General features: G+C 34.0%; 2 protein-coding genes across 2 annotated transcripts; one reads left to right on the top strand and one right to left on the bottom strand.

Annotated features, from left to right (window-relative positions):
• The first annotated feature begins 754 nt into the window (after nucleotides 1-754).
• On the top strand, nucleotides 755-6,720 carry LOC115446916 (CAAX prenyl protease 2). Its single transcript, XM_030173756.2, has 6 exons — nucleotides 755-966; nucleotides 1,059-1,303; nucleotides 1,589-1,756; nucleotides 2,009-2,077; nucleotides 2,954-3,016; nucleotides 3,246-6,720. The coding sequence occupies exons 1-6, from the start codon at nucleotides 851-853 to the stop codon at nucleotides 3,446-3,448; spliced, it is 864 nt and encodes a 287-aa protein (XP_030029616.2). The 5' UTR covers nucleotides 755-850; the 3' UTR covers nucleotides 3,449-6,720.
• A 1,081-nt stretch (nucleotides 6,721-7,801) lies between these two features.
• LOC119189169 (BTB/POZ domain-containing protein KCTD3-like) lies at nucleotides 7,802-17,523 on the bottom strand. The gene is given in 14 exon segments (XM_037438170.1): nucleotides 7,802-8,976; nucleotides 9,266-9,453; nucleotides 10,254-10,350; nucleotides 10,561-10,735; nucleotides 11,644-11,783; nucleotides 12,104-12,220; nucleotides 13,782-13,994; nucleotides 14,343-14,563; nucleotides 14,810-14,903; nucleotides 14,992-15,068; nucleotides 15,436-15,601; nucleotides 16,580-16,697; nucleotides 16,699-16,894; nucleotides 17,358-17,523. Coding segments are annotated over 14 exon segments (1,980 nt in total). The 5' UTR covers nucleotides 17,405-17,523; the 3' UTR covers nucleotides 7,802-8,845.
• Between the last annotated feature and the right edge of the window lie 997 nt (nucleotides 17,524-18,520).

The raw sequence follows: 18,520 nt of genomic DNA, 5'->3' as shown, positions 1-18,520 counted from the left end.
GAAAATGAATGTACTGTTGTCTTACTGTGTATTTTTCCAAGTAAAGCAGTCATACCTTTTCTTACAACTTAGGCTTATTTCATAATTAACTTTATCAGAATCAGTTCAGTAATTTTGCTGCGAAAGCCTAATATACAGACTGACAGACAGGCAAAGATATTGCATTTTAATTTTGTGGTCCAAGATCAATACGTTTTTGCATACACTGTGTCTATTGCTATAACAAATGTCTGTAATCTGTATGCCTGTAATCTAACATAAGCAGGTTTAAAGTCATATCCAGCTGTTTATTTACAAAATAAATTAGAATTTAGTTTATTGACTTCGATGCATTCGCCGCGTGTAGATAAATCCAAAGTTATAAAATGCTCTTGCGCTTGTTTTGATGAAAATAATTTCTTGGATGTGTTACTTTTATCTTATATATATATCAATATAGTCCATAGGTTCATCTGAAGAATCTGAAGTTGTTGTAGTTGTTGTTGAATCTGATGTTAATCTGAAGAAAAATCATTTTAAATTTTAAATATATGCTTACACTAAGATACATATTTATATTTTTACGGTATATTTTTTATGCAATATTATTTTTGCGTATTTAATTTTTACGTAATATTATTTTTTCATAACTTTATAGGTAGGTAATCTATTTTATTAGGTAAATAGGTATTAGGTACAGATGCTATATCGATTTATTCAACATTAGTTCGAGCTCAATTATGTTTATTGCATTTGGCATCTCTAGTGAAAATAAGTCAACTGTCAATTATTGTCAGAGTGATATTGTTAATTGTGTAGGCCGTAGTATTTTTTTATTTATGTAATAATAAAAATAAAATTATTATTTACCATGGTTCTTAAGGAATTTATTGATGATTATGCATGTGTTTTCTCTATATTAGCATGTATATTTTTAACTGTCACATATGTTGCAAGTTTGTATATTTGGAAGTCTACTTATAGCAGGTGACTATTTGTTTTGTGTGTTTTTCTAAAATCTCACTTCATTGTCTTCGGAATTTATTGTCATTTCTTTATTAAACATATGTTGTCTTCAGGGATCATCCAACTACAATCAAGCGGAGGTTCTTCAGTGTTACTTGCATGATGATTGTGGCACCTTTCATATCTCAATATTTCTGGACAGAGGAAACTTTGAGGAAAGGTGATCTGTGGGAACACATGGGCTTAAAATATTCTGGAATAATTCAAGCAACTCTACTGCCATTATTTGTAACAGCTGTATTATTTTTGGGACCATTGACTATGCAGTTTCTATCTGGAACATTGAAGATATATGCAGGTAGGTGATGTTGTTTTAAAATAATATCTGAACATCTGACACAGTATAATACTGCAGTGTAATAATTTGTGTAAGTTATGCACTAGCCATGTTGCACATTTGTTCATTAGATAACATTTATAGACTAATTATCTTTGTCCAGAATTCTTAAGCTAACTTTATCCCTTTTATAAGTTGCAAGCCTAAAATTTATATCAAAACTGCTATATTTATTTTTACACTATTTATTCTTTTGTTATAAATATAGCCTATTAGTACAATCTCCACTATTTCTTTGTTACATAGAGCCAATGTATTGGGTAGCAAGCTGGCAAGATCTAGTGTGGGTGAGGAACCATGTGATGGCACCACTCAGTGAAGAATGGGTGTTCAGGTCATGCATGGTGCCACTGTTGTTGCAGTGTCTGGAACCGAGCACCGCTGTGTTCATTGGACCAATGCTCTTTGGAATTGGTGAGTACTAGTTTATGGAAAATTTTATCTATAATTCATTATATACTGTACTGAGACAAGGAAAACCCTAAAATAAATTACTGCTTTTTGAAATATTTATTTGTTTACATCTTTGGAATACTTAATATTCCCTCTGTTAATATAGTACAGTTGTGTATTTAATAATATATAGTCAGATATAAAATGTATTATAATGTATGAATGCAATTTTTTCTAATTGCAAATGCAATTATTTTTTATAATTTGTTTCAGCTCATTTCCATCATATGTTTGAACAAATCAAGTCGGGACAGGGAGTGAAGACTGCTCTACTAATTTCATGCAAGTACAGTTTTTAAAATTATGACACGTCATGGGTATTTGTTAAATACTGAAATTTGCTTCATGGTGTTTACATTTTTTACGCATCCACTAATGGGATAGCTTTTTTTGACAAATTTGAGCCTATGTTTTAAGGTAAACCTCTAGTAATACATTGGTGAAAACAGTGTGTGATGTATAAGCAAACATAAAGACAGACAGACCAAATTCCCAAAAAATCTTGTTTGGGCGTTTGTTGCTCTAAGGACTTCCATTATTTGTTTTTCTTGAATATAAATATTGTACCTACATGGACCTGTTACAATTTTATCACATGAAAAAAAATCTATTTATAATATTAATGAATCAACAATTTAATGGAGGATAAACATTAGGATGTACCTAATGTTTTGATTTTATAATATTAATAGCTTTTGCTTGACGCTTCGCCCATGTTAAGGAGTTTTCTAGAATAAAAGTCCTGCTATATATTTTCTATGATACAATATACCCTATAACCTTCCCAGGGTCTTAAATTATCTCCATACCAGATTTCATAAAAATCAGTTCAGTAAATTTTGAGAAAGTCAATCACATACACATAGACAGAAAAGGGGACTTTGTTTTAAAATATGTATAGATGTAAAAAAAGAAATGTCTTTATTTACAATATAGGACATCATATAAAGAACAAGGATTGATCCTTTTGGTTAGGTATTGTTAAATAATATTTTAAGTCAGTTTTTAGGATTTTGACTAATTATAATATTAATTATACATATTGCAAAGATTATTCAGATGCTTTCAGGGCTTTACAACATTTTGAGTTTCCTCAATGGTTTGTTATAATTATTTTGTTTTACATTAAATGATTGATAATGTGTTTGTTGTTTACAGCATTCCAGTTCATGTATACTAGTATGTTTGGAGTATACTCAGCATACCTGTTTGTAAGAACAGGTAAATACTATTTTCTCATGTTTCTTATACATTGATTGTTGTATTGCTTATATATATTTCCGTGCCAACAGATATTTATATGCAAAACCTTACATATAAGGACCATTTTATTGTATTCTAATGCTAAATAGTTCATTAATTCCATAATAAAAATTGACTTATAAATATTAAATTCTCAAAGTAACTTCAATTGCATTTAAGGGTTTACGTACACCATTTTCGTTTGCAGGTCACTTCATGGCTCCGCTAATCGCGCACATGTTCTGCAACCACATGGGCTTCCCCAATTTCGGCGAGATCCCCCAGTTCCCGCCAACTCAGAGACTAATCATCATTTGCAACTTTCTCATAGGATTCGCTCTCTGGTGCATACTGTTGGTGCCAGCCACAAACCCTGACATTTACTACAACAGACTACATTGGGACACTTGAATAACAATAATAGTATATTTTATACCGCCTTTAATAGAATTGTATACTACACACTTACGGAATGTCGATTTGTAAGATTTTTACTTAAATAAGTTACCATAGTTTCCAGAAGGGATCTGTTCCGGTCGTTAGATTTAATTAGTTGACGTCGATATTTAGCATTCAATATAAGTATTTTATTTTTTGTATTCATAATTTGTTAATAATACAGATGTGAAACCGCCATAATGCAATATGCTGGATATAGAACAATACGAAGATGTAGTATTAACGATATTTAATGTAAGGTGGTAAATGTCAAAAAATTACAGGTATATTTGTATTATATAAGGTAATGTGTATGCATAATAAGCAGTTAACCTCGATTATCGCCATTTAGTAAGACGTTAATGTATTGTGCCGCAATGTAAGCCGATCTGTGTTGTAACAAAAATACAAAATATACCTTTTAGAATTCAAGTGACTCGTGCCATATTTCTACTTTTATATCGCGTTAGCACACGTACGCGTAATACGTAAATTGTATGGACAGAGTCCATTATGGGTACATTTCATAACGTATTGCCTCACTAGTCAATTGATGTATTCTTATAGATAGTTTGTGTTGTATATTATCGCCATAATTGTGTGGTCTTACAATAATTTTATGAATAAGGTAGCTTTTAGCTTTGACTCTGCACTCTATTGATTAAGAGGAATTTTCACTTGTGGTTTTAAACCTCGGTAATACAAAAGTAACTAGTTATCCCCCTTGAGAACACTTTCATTATCCGGAATGAAAATAGGTAATATTGCATGCAAACTAAAAGACGACTGGCTAATTTCAAGTATTGTAAATATTGTTTTTAATTATTAAACTTCGCATTCAGGCTGGTACCAGTATTTTAATAGGAATTCCGTGCAAAATTGTCACTGCTCATTTTACATTTTAAAATATCAACATACCGCCTCGTTTCATATTTTTAACTTTTGTAAACCCATGTATATTTAAGGTAATACTCATACATAGCATTGCCTTTAACACACGGTATTGTATACTCGATGTTAATTTGTAAGATTACCTCCTTTGTTCTGAGTGAGTGCGCGGGCGCAGCGAAATAAACATTTGTAATCACTATGAAGTCTTTTTGGAATCACTATGAAGTCAGGAGAGACGCATAGCTTATTCATGTCAGTGGCTGCAGCGAAATAAAATAATAATTGAATAAATTGACCGCTGTCCACCAAAAGGCCTGTATTTCACTTATTCAATGCCATTACGTTACTACCGATGGCTCACAGGCTGCATTCGCGCCCTCATCAGATAATAAAGGCATTCGTACTTCCCTCCGAGTTATAGCCCAATAATTGTAATATTGTCGATATGTATTTAACTAATATACTTGACAAATATAAGATTCATTGTCTCCGTCTTAGATTTTTTACTACGACGATATGGTATGGCCTTAATATGTAAGTACATTTTAAATACCTAACCAACTTAAAAAGATGTGTAGAAAATAATTGCTTATTATTTTATTTAGAATGATTTGTGTCCGTGTGTTGTGGTTTTTAAATCAATCCGAAACAAACAATAAATTATTTCTTAACAAAATATGTGGTAATTTAATTTGTTGGTTAATTGTAGTATACAGCATTACACATATTATGGAAATGCCATAAGTACAAACTTTTCTGTGAGGCAATTAATAATTCTGGTTGTATAAATAGCAATTAAAGTTTCTAATATTAGCATCAGAGTGTATAAATTATCATAGAAAGTTATATAATAGGGTTTGGTAAACAAAATTCAAATGTGTAAATAATTTATTCACTTCACTATATACATAATTTTGATTTAGTTGTATAAGTATACAGTCTATTTACCTAACAACAACACTAATATTTATTAAAATGTAATACACAATCCGAGAAATACAGCAAATTCATATAAAATATGGACAAACGTTACTTCGCTCCATACAAACTGTATACCTTATTGCTAATTTAAATTCTAACATAGATATGATATTCTCTATACAACTATTTTAAAGAAGATACATGACATAAATGCTGTTAGGAAATAGTAAATACAATGTTGAAACGAAGCAGTCGTTTGTCCGCACACAATGCTAACACCTCAATAAAATTAAATTCATTTAAATAGTTCACATTATACATTGAGTAAAATCAACAACAATCACATACAAAAGTACAGCATCTCAGTTCTGGGACAGAATTTTTGCAAAAACTATGCCTGGCAAGAATTTGCTATGAAGTTAGCCATTTGTTTATGTTTAATTTTTTTTGCCTACTTTCGCAAATTAATTTCTATAATAATGTGTACTTCGTAATTGGCGTACTATATTATTTTATTTTTATTATGTTTAATTTGCGAGCTGTGAAGGAAATAAATAAAAGTTTTGTCCAGTACTATTATTTTGTTTTGTCACTTGTTATCTTTTATTTTAATTTTTTGTTTGGGACAATCTCACGTTTAGGTAATATGTATTTGTATAATTTTTATATGTGGAAGCTTTTTGTTAGCAACTTACATTATTTAAATAGTTAAACATTGTATTATTTTCTGTAAGCTTTCTTAAAAATAAATAAAAATCATATTTCATTCTGTCCTAGTAAAGATTTCAAAATGTATTTTTTCATTCGTTATCTTTATTCTTTAGTATCGTTTTTATTAATATTATTTATGGTGTGTCCTAATTAAACAGCCCACTGTTATCAAAACATAGATAAATTATGCGCCAAAACATCATATATTTTAAACATTATTTTTTACCACAATGGTGAACATTAAACATAACATTTTGCATAAATTCTGTCACAGTAAAATTATCATCTCATTCAACGCACGATCTCGCGCATCTACAGTACATAAAATATTCAATTTCAAAAATAAAGAATTTAACATGAATTTTTTATTCATAAATGTTGATGATAATCGATTGAGCTTGTGAACGAAATCAGTCTTTATGTGCCATCATAATATTGGCATTTATACTTAAGAAGCTGCTTACGCCACTTAATTTTGCACGTTCTTACGATAATGTAAAACATTTCAATGGAATATAAGGATTCAGGTGTATCGCATAACTAGGGCTGCCATCAGTCCGGAATTCCCCGGATTTGTCTTAATTTGAAAAGTATCCCGGTTTAAGCTGGACAATTTTTTTATCAGGGGAAATCTATTTTTTTTATAGATAAGCTATAAATTAAAATACATATTAGTTGAAAATTCATTAATAATAACCCGCATTCAAGAAGGCACGGCAAAATAGTCGACGATCGAATGCCCCCCTGTGCCCCCGCGCGTTGCAAGTAACATTTTTTCAGAAATCTCCGGGAAAACCCTATATTTCGCCATGTTTATCCGGCGTCGGCAATTAAGGTGATGGCATCCCTACGGAGAACGAAGAGATTGGAGTGTAGCCAATACTTATAAGAGAGGCTACACGGCGCAATCAAATTAGGATGATATAATTTATTTGTACAGTACGACCACTTAGTCATGATCGACTTGAAGTTAGGCACACATCCTTCTATATCTGACGTCAGCCGCTAGTCTCCAGGAGCACTAGTTTTGTCGCCACTCGTGACTAACCATGACTTGTATTATATTGTAATCCTGTATTTAACACTATTCATTTTAAAAGAGAAAATTTTGAAATGAATTTTCTTGTAATATTGATACACCCCTCAATATTTCACACTCTTATTCGAAGACGCAGTTGCGACATGAATAAACCTGTAAAATATGCAAATATCAAACGTTCCTTGCAAAATTATAAAAAATACATACACAATTATTAGTATTTCATAATCCGATAAATCATACACAGTAATTTTATTTACAAAAATCTAGCTTCGAATCTGATTAGTAAGTGAAACCTTCTTAAATATTTGTGACACGAATATCTATTAACCCGTGAGGTAGCTGAATGTTTGCCGGCAAACATTGACAGCTACGCGTGTGACGGAAAAATAACCTTATTATGTAGTATATATGTAGTATATAAGGTTATAATCCCGTGACACACGCAAATGTCATGTAGCTGTCTTGGCTCGCCGGCGATTCACGAGAGACCAAGAGTTAATTATAGTAGAATATAAGTATTTACAAACAGGAACTATATATTTATATATTTTGATGGGAGATTCATGTTTCAATATGCTAGAAATCATCAGGCTGTCTGTAAAAATGTGAATAAATTAAATTAAAAATAGATTTAGTGTTTTATTTATATCAACTTCCACATCAACCTGTATATTTCTTTGTGCTGAATTAAAAAATAAATTAGAATACAATACTAGTCTAATTGTTTACAGGCACCCCTCACGCTATAATTCATATATTCATTTTGCTAAAGTATTCCAATTTTATACAAGACCTATTTACAATCTAATGTAAATGGAAAATTGCATTCCACATTCATTATTAAATAAACAAATTTTGTGACGAAATCAAATACATGGTGATTAAAAAATAAACAAATTAAATTAGGTAGCCATAAATCTGAAATCTACACAAGGACAGTAATTTTTAAAGGCACGAATATGATCGCTCTCTATAAAAGTGCTTACTACAAATATCTCTAATAAAACTTCACACAATACGATTTACACATAAGGGTCACTAGCAAATCTAAATCTTCACAATTAATTTCGATCAAATTGATATACAGACATTTTTATTTATTTTATAGACTGCACATAACAAAGCGATAAGTCAAACTATCGCTGTGTATGATTTTTCTATATCAATCGATGTTGAAAGTTATATGGTATTTATTTTTTAGCATCAAAGGCTCTTCTTCTTTAAAAATAAATGGCTCTACCGTTTTAACCATCAAAGGGTCATTTTGTGTCACAATGAAGTAACAAATCTAGTGATTAATTGGACGCAGATATTCCAAAATGAACCAACTCACAAATTATCAAAAAATAAGTTATTAATATTTAACATGCAATGAATCCAAATGAGATACTTTACTGTTCAGCAAAACATGCCAAGATCTCCCAGATCTCACAAAAAAGTATGTGTAAACCAAGCCATACATTTTTGAATAAATGGAAAAATGCACCTGCAACTAATAACCAACCACAAATGTTGTTTAAAGTAGTTAGTACATTTTGGCAAAACTCAGTCCAATTATCTATCATTACTCATGTGTATAATAGATATGAAGTGCATGATTCTTTCACCCTTGATAGGCAATCCTTATACATCTTTAAATTGCAGCACTATATCAACTCACAGTTTGTCAAATCTACGACATAGTCACGAATCAATCGTCTAAAATGTCAAATTCGTTTGCCATAGGTATGACGAATATCGAGCGTACCTTAGAAGACGAATGAGTACAAAGCCATGAGCGCGGCGCAGAGGCAGGGGGGCGAGGTTCATGGCGCCTGTATGGGCCGGTTGGGCGACTGCGGCACGGGCGCCGCGTCCAGGTCGCACGCTGACAACAAGCGGACTAGCTCGTCGGGGGTTGGACCGCCGTCGGCTGTCGGGGATTCGTCTCCTTCGCCTGGGGAATATAATAATACTACGTCACACCAATAACATCTCAACACAATATTGTGCAATTAAATAAATATAAAATGTCTATTATTTTGTATAAAGACGGGAACGTTTAGACAGTTAGAGTTCAGATGATATTGGTGCCTATAAAAACCGCAAAGTAATAGTCAATAGTAATAGATTTTTGTGCTAGATATTTAATTACTGCTTCCAGTTTGAAAAATAAAAGTAATAAAGATATGGGAGCTGGTTAATAAGGTTCTCGTGTGGGTGAGCAGAGGTGTTAGTGTGTGTACCGGTGGCGGCGGCGCTGGGCGGCGGCGGCTTGGCGGCGCGGTCGATGGGCGCGGTGAGGTCCCACATCTGCGCGGCGCCGGAGCGGTGGCCGCACAGCAGCAGGCGGCGCGGCCGCAGCGCGCCCTCGCACTCCGCCACCACGAAGCACGACACCGCCGACCCGTCCACTGAGCGGATCGTGCACACCCTGCACATTACACATCCGTATTGTAGCTTATTTCAGGGTCATAGCTAGACTTGAATTTAAGGTAGGGCAGCTGTTATTACAAGCAGGGCGGAAATAAAAATGTTACTAAATCTGATCTGCTCAACCGATTTTTGGTTTCCTTGACTCGTGAACGTGAGCAAAAAAAAAAGTTTAATACTTAGGTAATTGTTAAGGTAATATACAGATTGTAACTAAATTCCCATAAATCTCGAAAGATAATTATTTCACCCATCAATACCAATAACTCTTACTATGGGACCAACTTCCAAACCGTAAAATAAAAAACCCGCTGCTCCATATATTTTCATTGAGAAGTAATGTACAATTTTGTTAATTATTAAGATAGAGCATTAGTATTTTAAGGTAGGGCATTGCCCCACAATGCCTCCCCCTAGCTACGGCCCTGGCTTATTTGTTACAGCTGGATTTTTTTATGTATAACAAAATATGTGGATTGGTTTACACATACTTTTTTTTCCGATATAAATAGATCATGGTGTATTTTACTAAACAGTATTGTATTACAATTGGACTAATGGCGTGTTAAAGTTTATATATTTTTTTAAGAGATTTGTAAGATGGTACATTTTGGCATAACCGGATCCAATTACTAATGGTATATAAATATATAAAACTATGAATAATATAAAAAATATAAACAGTGTGTTCATTGTAACTGTAACTTATTGAATTTTAACAAATACACTAACAATTGTTAAAGAAATAGCAAGTTTATTATATTAAAATTCAAAAATATGAACTTCCGCAGAAATGATTACCTTTTACCATTCGAAGCTAACCGGACATACAGTGTATCCGTATCTGGTACGACTTTCTGAATGAATATTTGCTCTTCATCCTGTTCTCCATATGGACCTGTAAAAGCAATCTTGGTAAACTACCGAATAATCCTGGAGTTCCATTGTTCATAGGACATTACAGAGGATTTAACGGGGGTCAATTTCCTTAAAAAAAACAATTCCTCTTCGGTGAATTATTCACATCGATTACAACATGAACAGTTTTGAAATCGATTAATTAATCGATACTCAAAAAATCTATAGTTTTAACAACTGAGGTTATTACCGCAGTCGTTATGTGGTTGAGCAGTAGGCGCCTCTAATGCCAGCACTTTGAAGGCGGCGTTGGGCGTGGTGCCGGGCTGCGTGGATATCATGCCGCGGAACCGCGTCACGCGCCACGAACGCACGTGGTTGTACTCGCTGCACACCGAAATCAAGTAGTTCTCTGATAGAGATACCTGTAAATCGATAAAATCTTAGTCTGTCTTCTATTAGTGAAATCTGTGAGTCGATAAATATAGAAGATTTTTACACTGACAGAAGCTCCTACGCATTATGAAGGGATTATATTGCATACTACCATACCTTATACTACCCTTTGCTGACGGGTTCTAATCGTCATACTTTGTACTTTTTCAGAATAAAAAGGAGCCTATATCTTTTCCTATGTTTCAAGCTTATTTCATACTAAATTTCATCAAAATAAGTCCAATATTTTAGCCGTCAAACCATAACCGACAGAGTTACTTTAGCATTTATATTAATGTAATATGGATGGATAGATGGACGCCATACTACAAGTAGCAAATGCTATCTTTATTTTCACTAACCACGAGAGTGAACGTCAGTAGTAGGCATTGTACAGTATTTATCTATAACTGTAAAATGAAAAAGGGCCATTCATTATATTTATATTAGAAATAACACAAATATATGTCCATAATTAGGTTATCACATTGCTCTGCACTGGTTAGGTATTAAATAATGTCGATAAGATTATAATCTGTGTCAATAAGTTACAATACTGTATATTTTTGCAATACAAAAAAATATCAAATTTCTATGCATATTTTAGATGGGTTTGTGAGATTCATAAAATTTTACTCTGTTGACGAAAATTTACAATGCACACAAAATTTGCCTGGCATTGTAGCTCATTTTTTTTTTATCAATTATCTATGCATTCAATAAGTCATATACGTATTGATAATAGTATTTAAATGTAATTGATTTTTATTCTAGCATGACAGTGACTTCACTACACCTGATGCCAAGTGAAGCCAATGGAACATTTCAAACACCAATCGATGTATCCTCCAATCGCCATAATTATGCCGGCCGGGTTAATTGCATCACGCCTATTTACCTTAGTAATAGGACTCTGATGCACCGTAAACGTCTGGAACAGTTGTGGGCCGTGCCCCACCGTCTCCGGATGTTGCACGATCACGCGAACGGAGCCGTAGCGCGTGCCGTACGCTATCTCGATCCAGTTGCCGCATAAATCTGTATCAAAGATAGTAATATATATGCTAATATTGTACGGAAAGTCAAAGGTATTTTGAATATATTTGTAAAAGTTTATTGAAATCTATATACTGAATTAGAAGAGTTTTTACTATTTTTAAACGAATATTGTGTAAATTAAAGGCCTTAGTAATAAATTATATGTGTTTTAAATAAATAAACAATGTTTTGTCTCGCTTTTCTTGCTTTAAATGTCATTTAACATGACAACAAAGGTTTGACTAATATTACTGAAGTATACAACTTTTCTTATTAAGGCGGCATGTAAATAATATCGAAAAGTATTTGTAAGCACATACTAGTTTTTGGTGTGAGGTATACAGATATAGCTGTGATTGGTTCTTGGTTAGGGTCTTTGTACAGTTGCGTGACGAGAAGATCGTTGTCCTTCATTCGCAGTGGGAACTTTTGCATATCTGGAAAAACATAAGGTATTCTATACTGTAATCTATATACTTATAATAAATCTGTAGAGAGGTCAATTCCGTACATGAAATATATTTCCAAAATACCTATCAGGGGGTGATTAGGGATCGATACTGATGCCAAAAATGCAATTAGTAAAATTTTTGTCTGTCTGTCTGTCTGTATAACCGTTATAGAAACAAAAACTACTCGACGGATTTTAACGAAACTTGGTACAATTATTTGTCATACTCCTGTGCTGGTTATAGTATACTTTTCATCACGCTACAATTAATAGGAGCAGAGCAGTGAAGGGAAATGTTGGGAAAACGGGAGAAGTTACTCCATTTTTAAGCTTCCGTCGCGTGTGCAACCTTAATGGTTAAAGCTATACAGAAATCATGTATGACGGAAATGTTCTCCTTAAAATTATGTAAAAAATATCCCACGACAGCATATGTCTATCTTTTATGGTTGACTCACAATAACACGTGTAACTCTCGATCAACAGCTATGCTATATAAAATACCGAAATCGTCATAGATTTGCCTATAATATTAGAGGTTATTGTTCCTTCGATTTCACCAGGATCCCATCATCAGACCCTGACCGGACAATCGGACCACCTGCATACCACCATACATTAAAAAAACATCCCGACAAATTGAGCACCTCCTCCATTTTTGAAGTCCGAAATCCACGCGGGCGAAGCTGCGGGCGGAAGCTAGTACATAATAAATAGAATCACATTTTACTTATCAATTATTTATCGAGGATAATATCTACAGCTGTATTTTTAGAAGCATTATCGGATTTTTATATTGTTTTAAAAGTTTTTCTATTAACGATACAATTAAATCTTTTTTATCAATATGATTAGCGGCACTACAACTTATATCAATGCAATTTATGACTGCTAAGTTAATGAATTAGACTTTTATTTATTGAATCTTTATCGATATCAACTTTTTTGCCTATAATCTCTATATAGGATGTGAACTATCTCTTTGACGATAGGGTAGCCCCCTAACACATCATGAGACGGAACAAACAAGGCGAAAAGTGGGTGCCCTGGTTGCACCTCTGCTTAAACCTTCGGTGATAAATGCGTGATGTATATTTTTGTTTCCTTTAATATCTTTACTTTATATTAGAGGTTCCCGAACTTTTTTCTTCTCAAGGACCCCTTTCAAATTTTTTCTGGTTCCGGTGGACCTGTTTTTTAAGCTTTGCAGAGAAAGTGTATTACAAATCGCGGGGGGTTATGTTGGGTTGGGGTTACCGTGCTTCTTACGACCTCTGTCAATATTATTACCTACATTGATACATGAAGTGAAGCCAACATTTTAAGTACTTTACATTCAAACCAGATAAATTTTCGTGGACTCCCATTTTTCGGTCACGCCAACGTAGACCCCGTCAAGTCTCCAGTGGTCCCCTGGGTCTCCCTGGACCACTTTGGGAATCAACGCTTTATACAATAGTGAGGGACCAACAGAAGGAATAATCTATATCGATTGATATATTAATAGGATTATTATCGATTTTGCATATTGTCCATTTTTAACTCACCTATATAATTAATAGCTCCCGTAGCAGTGCCGAGGAGTAGGAACGAGCCGGCAGTGTCGTACGTAGTGAGATGCGCTACATCCTGCGTCTGCCAGTGTTGCGTGCTGGTGTGCCACACGCCGGCCTTGCTGCGACTCGCGGCGCCGCTCAGCGCCACTAGCTGAGGGCCCACGAACAGAAGATGTTCTACGCGTACACCGAGGTTGAACGTACCTGAGACAATAAGATCCGATTATTATGTAGGCAGTGCTATGTACTATGTGCTATGTATCGGCGGTCGATACAGTTGTGCCGGCCTGTTCGATACATGATTAACAAAAAAGAAAAAATGTAGTTGTTTAGAAAATGTATGCTTTATTATTAGTTTTCTAATTATCAGCAGCATATGCTGATGCATTTAAGTTGCCTTAAAATCTTCCATTTCAAATATTACAACGAAATATATTTTGTAAGAACATAATTTAATCTACACCCTGTATATAAGTGAGTAGTGACCCTCTAGATCACAATTTTTCCGTACTTTAATTATAATTTCTTTGCCACATTTGCATATTCACTTACCAATGAGCGTCATCCTAGTGGGCTCGCTATGCGTAGAGAAGGCCCACAGTCTCACAAACGGCCCGCTCGCGATACCGAGCATGACGTCAGTGCCGGTCGAGTTGTTACCGCTGGAACCGCCGCCGCCACCGCCAGTCTTCGCGTTCAACGCTATCCTCTCAATAACTGACTCCTGGACCGGCGATTGGAATACAACGTACCAGCCGCATGAGTCTGTCAATCTGTTAATAAAAATAGTTATGCACATGAGTATTTTTTGTAATTCATGATAGAATAAATTATGGTGAAAAATATATAGGTTAACTTAACAGGGTGTTCTAAAATTATATACCTATATGTGTGCTACCCATTAGTTTCCGATAAGTTACTAGCAAATGATAAAAAAAAATTAAGTTGCTAATTTAAAACACTTTCATGTAAAGAATTCAAATGAGGAATGCTCAATGCCCGTAAGCTTTTTGTAATACCTGTATCCTGTGACATAATGTGTGAATGCAACAGCTATCCAATTGTGATGTGCTTTTATTATTTGTACTTTCATACTGTCTGACCATGTGTTCACTGAAAGTAAAGAAGCAATACACATACATTAATTAGTTTACTATATTAAGTAGTAAAAAAACGTTATGTTTAAAAAAATCGTATTTACTTTCAGGCGGTCTGTGGCCTTTGTGACAGTCTGCATTGCCGAGAGAAGCGGCCCTTGAGTGTCCTCTACCGCATCGACTAGAAGTTAAAAAAAAATATTCAAGTAATTACATTTATAAATTAAAATTGTCATAAAGTTCGACATATCAGAAGAAATTTTAAGCTACAAATACCTTTTTATAATGAATCCTTTGTTTAGATTTATTGATTACACCAAATACAATGGAGATAATAATTTAGTGGGCAGGGTATTATTTTCTAAGTTTCGTAATCTGAATATTATATAGCAAACAGGTTTTCTATTATTATCATTAACAATATGTTTTATTGATGAGTTAGTTCATAGGTTAGTCAAGTTTGTATCATAACTATTAAAAAAAACACGCTGTATACTGATCGTCAAAGTTTGATTACTATAAAAACACCCTATATAATCCACATTAACCTTAATTGGTCCTGTGAAGGTATTCTTCCGACAGTGCGCAGGTCAAGCGAGGAGTTCCTGGAATGTGTCCTGTTGACTGGTACCTCTGTGCTTGATGCTGTGGAGTTCTTCCTTGAGCAACTGTTACCGTTCCTTCCATTGTTGCCGTTACTGATGGATGTGTTTACTGGAATGTTAAATCTCATTAAAGAATATTCTTAAGTATTTTTTGTTAAGAACTTAAAAAAATGCAAACTGTAGGTACATTTTCCAACAGGAATGCAATTCAACATTAAGTAAACTTTTTCTTCTAAAATTTAGATACTTATTTCTTAAAATGGCGAATTTGTAAGTGTGAGTTTTGACGATATTAAAGGACTATAATGTTCAAAAATAACAGTTATTCTATGCAACAAACATTAGTCAAGGTCGCCACAGGCTCTCAACCGCCGCACAGTGTCTATTAATAATTACTCATCACACAAACACATCATCATCATCAGCTGCAGGATGTCCACTGCTGTACACAAACATATAATCCAACCAAATACAAAAGTCAGACTCTAATTTATTAAATTAATGCTAATCAAATAATTTATATTTACATTAAGCACTTCAATATTACTGAAAAAAATATATTTAAAACTTCTGAAAAAGTCCCTAAACATAATCAGCATGCTATCTGATGAGTAAAGTCGACTTTTCATACCTAAATACTCAGATGAATTAAATATGACATGTTGAAGAAATATTCATGTTTGATCTTGCTGTGTTGATAATATTCAGTATGATAATGAAGCATTGTTACCAACAATACTGACCTATATATTGAAACAATGTTTCTTTGTTTTATATTCTCTAATTACTGATAAGTATTATTATTTTACAATATTATATTGTTACAACATACATAACTAACTCTTTCTGGATCCAAAATGTTTGCTATAAATAAATAATATTAAAATACACATAATAATAATAATACTTTAACTCCAAATGTTAATTGCACATTTAAGTTATATTGGCATTAAAAAGATTTATTTTGATAGAAGCATGTCTCATGCTGACTTTTTATTTTCCATGATATGTTATCACATTAAATCATTAAGGTTAGTAATATCAATGTTATTGGTTATTAATCAGATATTTTATTTATCATACTTACATGATGGTGGTAGGTATCCATAGAACAAAACATCACCACAAGAGGAGTGATTCATCTCATCACACAATGCCAGCCTTCTACTGAGAGGAGTGATGCCAAAGTAATCACATTCATGCCGCGAAAGCTCTTATGTTTACATCATTAAGGTCTATATCACGGGTCCTTAGAAAGTTCAGTATCAAACCAAATAAGTTTGGGTCTCTGTCTATGAAGATTGCCCCATTTTCATCTCTGACTGTGGGGATGCGGCCACTCAGTAGGGCTGTGAAAAATGTGTCTGGCACCCATGTAAGTGTGTGCCATGATGTTGAGAATCTGCAAATAAATATAACATGTTATACCCACTTTATTGTATTGTACTTCCAAAAGTTGTTGAAATTATGGATACTCAGAAACATTTTAAAGTTAGGTAAAAGTTGATTACTTGACAAATAATCCTATTCATAAAATAAATAACTATTTGTCAGTTCGTATTATTTGAATTGCATGATAAATATATATATCGCATTAGTTAACATACAGAAAGCGCAGAAACGTAGTAACATAAATAATACCGGAAATATTAAAAAGATACAATATATCGTGTATAAAATTTTATTAAAATAATTTTAAGGCCACGATTTCACATAAATCAAAACCATAACTCATTTTGTGATGTCAATTTTTTGTTTATACAAATAATTACGCTTAACTATATGACTTAAGTTCAGTTTAAAGGATATAAATCTTTGTTATTATAAAGTCTCACGCTCTTTCTATTAAAACAATAGATTCATACCTTGTTCCACCGACGTTTAAATTTACAATCTCCTGGTACTTAGACATTTGTTACTATTGTTCAAATAGTTTAATATATACGAGTGTACTAGACGCAAAATATCAACTTGAATTCATTTATGATTTTTATTTATTTCCGAAGTGTTCGTACCTTCACAAGATGTCAACGTCAACAAACATTAAACAGCTGTCATTTTGGATTACAGCGAGCGTATACATTCGAAAATTCCGTTTCTGAAATCAGATCTGAAACGGATCATTATGAAATTCCGGTATCTTTCAGTCATGTTCCAATTGAGCGTGACGTTGGCGAGCGTTCTGGAATTCATTCACTTTTATTTAGTTAACAGTAAAAGTGCTAATAAGTGGAAGTATAATTAATTTATTTAGGTGTTCGAGCCTATGCTTGAACCACATTGAGATTAACGTTCCAATATTCATTGTCAACATCTTCAACATCCTCTATCTCACTCACTCATTAGGTGCATCCGTGACGTTGTAACCTGCCATAACTATACCTGTCCTTGTCACATTCTTGGTGAGCAGCGCGCGGCGGGCTCTTCCTTCAGTACGCTTTCAATATTCGTTGAATCAACACGTGTAAGTATCTTCTTCTCCCGTTCGGCGCTTTTAAGCCCAACGACGATATCTAACCGCTCGGCGCCTCAAGGCCCAGCGATGAATGAGCTATGTAATACTTCATAGAAATACCTTATAGAAAGTATGTTCGTATCGAGACAATGGCAAAACGACAGTTTGAGGCGCCAATCGTTCGGATTGAGACGACCGCCTCCTCGAATGAGTCGACCGTCGTCTCAATTGGGACGACCGTTTCACCTCGGTTATGACGACGGTCGTTCGATTGAGATGGCAGTCATCCCGTTTTGGACGACCGCCGCCCCGGCCCAGACGCCAGTCGCACTGAGTGTAGTCTCAAGTAAGACAGTATGTCGTCTCATCTGAGTCGTCACACGGGTCGCATCAAATTGAATGTCGCCTCTTTCTAAGCGACAATTGTCGTACCAATTAAGGTGTCCTTTTCTTTTCTTTCTTTCTAGTACCTATGCATGAAATAGCGCTTTCACTTCCAGAACCATGGCAGAGCTAACGTCAATGGGTGCTCTTGCCGCCGAACCTTGGGAAAACAATGAAAAGGGTTTATTG

The sequence above is a fragment of the Manduca sexta genome, chromosome 13 (assembly GCF_014839805.1).
Source record: "Manduca sexta isolate Smith_Timp_Sample1 chromosome 13, JHU_Msex_v1.0, whole genome shotgun sequence".
In the NCBI taxonomy this organism is placed as follows: Eukaryota; Metazoa; Arthropoda; class Insecta; order Lepidoptera; family Sphingidae; genus Manduca; species Manduca sexta.
This window is presented reverse-complemented; position numbering and strand designations above follow the sequence as displayed.